Here is a 3,733-nt window from a genome sequence, read left to right on the forward strand (position 1 = left end):
CCGCCGCCGAGAGGAGCTCGGTGGGCACGGGCGGGCGCGCCGCAGTGGCCGGTGTCCGCCCCGCTCCGCGCCCGCAACTTCCCGCAACAAAGTTGGTTAGTGGCGAACCGGCCCGGCGGCAATGTGGGGCTCGGCGGGGGCCCCGAGTTAGTGTCGACCGCGCCGCCGGTGCGCGGGCTGGGGTAACCCGGTTCCGCCCCCCCTCCCCCCATTCCTTCTCCTCCACCCCCGGTGAGAGACCCCCGCGGCCGCCCACGGGGATGCGGACGCGGCGCTGAGCGTTTCGCCATGGAGGGGCCGAGCGGGTCCAGCTTCGGGATAGATACGATCCTGTCGGGTGGCAGCCCCGGAGTCATGAACGGAGATTTTCGCCCCCACGGCGACGGCCGGCCGGCGGATTTTAGGAGCCAGGCCACGCCGTCCCCTTGTTCGGAAATCGACACGGTGGGGACGGCGCCCTCATCGCCTATCTCGGTGAGCATGGAGCACCCCGAGCCGCACCTGGGGGTGGCGGAAAGCCTCCCGCCGCCGCCGCACCACCTCCACCTCGGCCCACACCCGCCGCCGCCGAGTTTGCAGCCGTCGCCCCCGCAGCCACCGCCGCCACAGCTGGGCTCGGCCAGCTCCGGCCCCAGGACTTCCACCTCTTCTTTTTTAATTAAAGACATTTTGGGCGACAGCAAACCGCTAGCGGCGTGTGCACCTTACAGTACCAGCGTCCCCTCTCCCCACCACACTCCCAAGCAGGAGGGCAGCGCGGCCCCGGAGAGCTTCAGGCCCAAACTCGAGCAGGAGGACGGTAAAGCCAAGCTCGACAAGCGCGACGACCCGCAGGGGGACATCAAATGCCACGGTGAGTACGGCCCGGCCCGGCTCCGCACCGGCTCGGCCACCGGTACGACCGGGGCCGCGGTGCTCGGCCGCACTGGTGAAACGGAAACGGGGGCGAAAATCTGCGGTAGGAGCGCTCGCTCTGCCGGGGCCGCTCAGTGATCCTCGCTATCGTGGGGATAAGGTCGGTAGGAAATTAAATTAAATAGCGCTTTTAAAAAAAATATCTGCTGGCCCTTTCCTTTTTTTATTTTTTTTTTAATTTTTTTTTTTTTTAATTTGGCTTCCCCGTTTTTAAGGAAATAGCCAGAGCAGTGGGATCGCATGGGAAATCAGACTGTATTTATTTTTAATGCAAATGCACATAAATGATTCTCCGGCTTTCTAAGAACTGGCGGCTCAGCTGCAGTTAGTGCATTCAGCCTTTTAATTTTTGCTCATTCGCTCTAAAATTAGGAAAAAAAAAATCAACTTCCTAAGCAGTTAATACTAAATAAGCGGAAAAAACCCCCACCCAACTTTTAATTAATATAATAATAATAATAATAATGATAACAACAACAACAACAACTCGGCCCGCGCTCGGCGCAGGGAGATGCGAAGGCTTTGTGCGTTCGGCAAAACCCTCGCGTTTCCCCTGCACCGGCATAGAATGTTTATTTCTCTATCTTCAATATTTTTTTTTTTCAATTAAGAATTTCGTGCTGATGGGGAAGCCCCCGCCGTGCGGGGTTCGGAAGTGAAAATAGCTATGTGTGCGTGGGAAGGGGAAAAGAGGACAAGAGGGAGGAAAGGCAAGCAGGGAGAGGAGATATTTTCCCTGCGGTGTCGGTGGAGCTGTCCTCCCCGCAGGCAGCCCGGTGCAGCCGAGAGGCAACAGGACAAATTTTCCTAATTTTGTTCAATTGAGCTATTTTCGTCGGGCTCAGAGCGGCGCGGTGCCCGCGAGTGCAGCTCATTTTCCTCTTTTAGCATTAGCATACGAGTGCCCAAACCAGATGTACAGTCTGGTCTGGCCATTTTTGTGTGCACCAACCTCCCCAGTGGGTCAATTAGGGAGATTATTGTTCTTCCTGCGGGGAAGATCAAGGAGCGCCACAAACTGGGGCCCGAGTGGAGCCGGATTGACAGATCGATTTCCCGGCGTTTCGGGCCGGGGGGAGACGGCGAGAAAATAACGAAAGCCCTATAGTTGGGAAACGGAGAGTGGGAATCCGGCTGTTCCCCGGACGAGCTCGTAGTCACCACCCCCCGCCATAATTGACCGTTCCCCCCGTGCCCCGGAGAAGTCCCCGGGGAGGAGGCGGCGGGGCCCGGTAACCGGGGCGGGGCGGGGGCCGAGCCGGTGTCCCGCCGGTCCTCACCGCTCTTGGGCTCACTCACAGGGACAAAGGAGGAGGGCGATCGGGAGATCAGCAGCAGCCGGGACAGCCCGCCGGTGCGGGCCAAGAAGCCTCGGAAGGCACGAACAGCCTTCTCCGACCATCAGCTCAACCAGCTGGAGCGCAGCTTCGAGCGGCAGAAGTACCTGAGCGTGCAGGACCGCATGGACTTGGCCGCCGCCCTCAACCTCACCGACACGCAGGTCAAAACCTGGTACCAGAACCGGAGGTAAGACGGGTCCCGTCAGGGCGGCGGCCCAGGGTCTCCCCGGAGAGCCGCGGGCGGGCTTGCGCCTCTGGCTTTCTGCCCGCGGGAGCTCGGGGTGGTGCAGGGAGATCCCGATGCTGCCCCGCGCCCTCCCCGGCGGTGGGCTGGGGGGTCCGGCCCCTGTCAACGTTGCCGTAATTTTCTGTCTCATTACATGCGGTTGCAGCCACCCTAATTCTGTCGCAAGCCATTAGTGTCAACGTGTTGCGATCTAACCGTGTACCGCGGTTATTAATTTGGCCGGAGTCGCCGTATGCATGTGTCGGTGGGTGCGGGGCTTGGAGGGGAAACCGGGCAGAGCCGGAAGGATCGCACCGTGCGAGGGCCCACGGGGACAGCGCGCTCCGTCGGGGCCGCGGTGGGGGCGGCCTCTCCGCCCGCGGAGCCCCACGAGAGCGGTGTGGGTGCCCCATCGCGGCGACCGCCCTGCAGCCTCTTGCTCCCCCCCGGCAGGACGAAGTGGAAGCGACAGACGGCGGTGGGCCTGGAGCTGCTGGCCGAGGCCGGGAACTACTCAGCGCTGCAGCGGATGTTCCCCTCGCCCTACTTCTATCACCCCAGCCTGCTGGGCAGCATGGACAGCACGACGGCGGCTGCGGCGGCCGCAGCCATGTACAGCAGCATGTACCGGACTCCCCCCGCGCCGCACCCCCAGCTCCAGCGGCCGCTGGTGCCGCGGGTGCTGATCCACGGGCTGGGGCCCGGCGGGCAGCCGGCCCTCAACCCCCTGGCCAACCCCATGCCCGGCACCCCGCACCCCCGGTGAAACGGCACCGCGGTCCCCGCAACGAGCCCTTCCCCTCCCCATCCCCAAACAAGCCCCAGCACCGCAGAGGAGGAAGCGAGGGGAAGCCGAGGGGCAGGAGCTTCTGCAGGCAGTCACCGGCCACCGAGGGAGGCGATCAGTCAGAGCAGGGACTCTTGAACCGTGAACCCAGAGCCAAGCCCGTAAGTGAAACGACCACACGCGGGGGAAGGCGGGCAGAGCCGCGGGGCGACCCGCCGACCTCGGCTACTGCGAGGCAGGACTTGGAGCTCGGAGAGAGAGTTACGGAGGGGGTGGAGGAGGAGGAGGAGGAGAGGGAGAGGGAGCCCGAGCCCGCCGGAGAGACTAACGGCTGCGGAGGACAGAGGGAACGAGAGCGCCTCGACCCCCGACCGGCGGAGAAGACCGGGGGAAGGAGAACTTTGCACTGATTTTTCTCATGATTTTTTTTTTTTTTTCTTATTGAAAAGTGGCATGCTCCCTAAT

At 62.3% G+C, this 3,733-nt stretch overlaps 1 protein-coding gene across 1 annotated transcript; it reads left to right on the plus strand.

Moving 5' to 3' along the window:
• Window positions 1-288: 288 nt before the first annotated feature.
• BARHL2 (BarH like homeobox 2) lies at window positions 289-3,247 on the plus strand. The gene is made up of 3 exons (XM_062497669.1): window positions 289-853; window positions 2,217-2,442; window positions 2,935-3,247. The coding sequence occupies exons 1-3, from the start codon at window positions 289-291 to the stop codon at window positions 3,245-3,247; spliced, it is 1,104 nt and encodes a 367-aa protein (XP_062353653.1).
• Window positions 3,248-3,733: the final 486 nt, after the last annotated feature.

The sequence above is a fragment of the Cinclus cinclus genome, chromosome 8 (genome assembly GCF_963662255.1).
Source record: "Cinclus cinclus chromosome 8, bCinCin1.1, whole genome shotgun sequence".
NCBI lineage: Eukaryota > Metazoa > Chordata > Aves > Passeriformes > Cinclidae > Cinclus > Cinclus cinclus.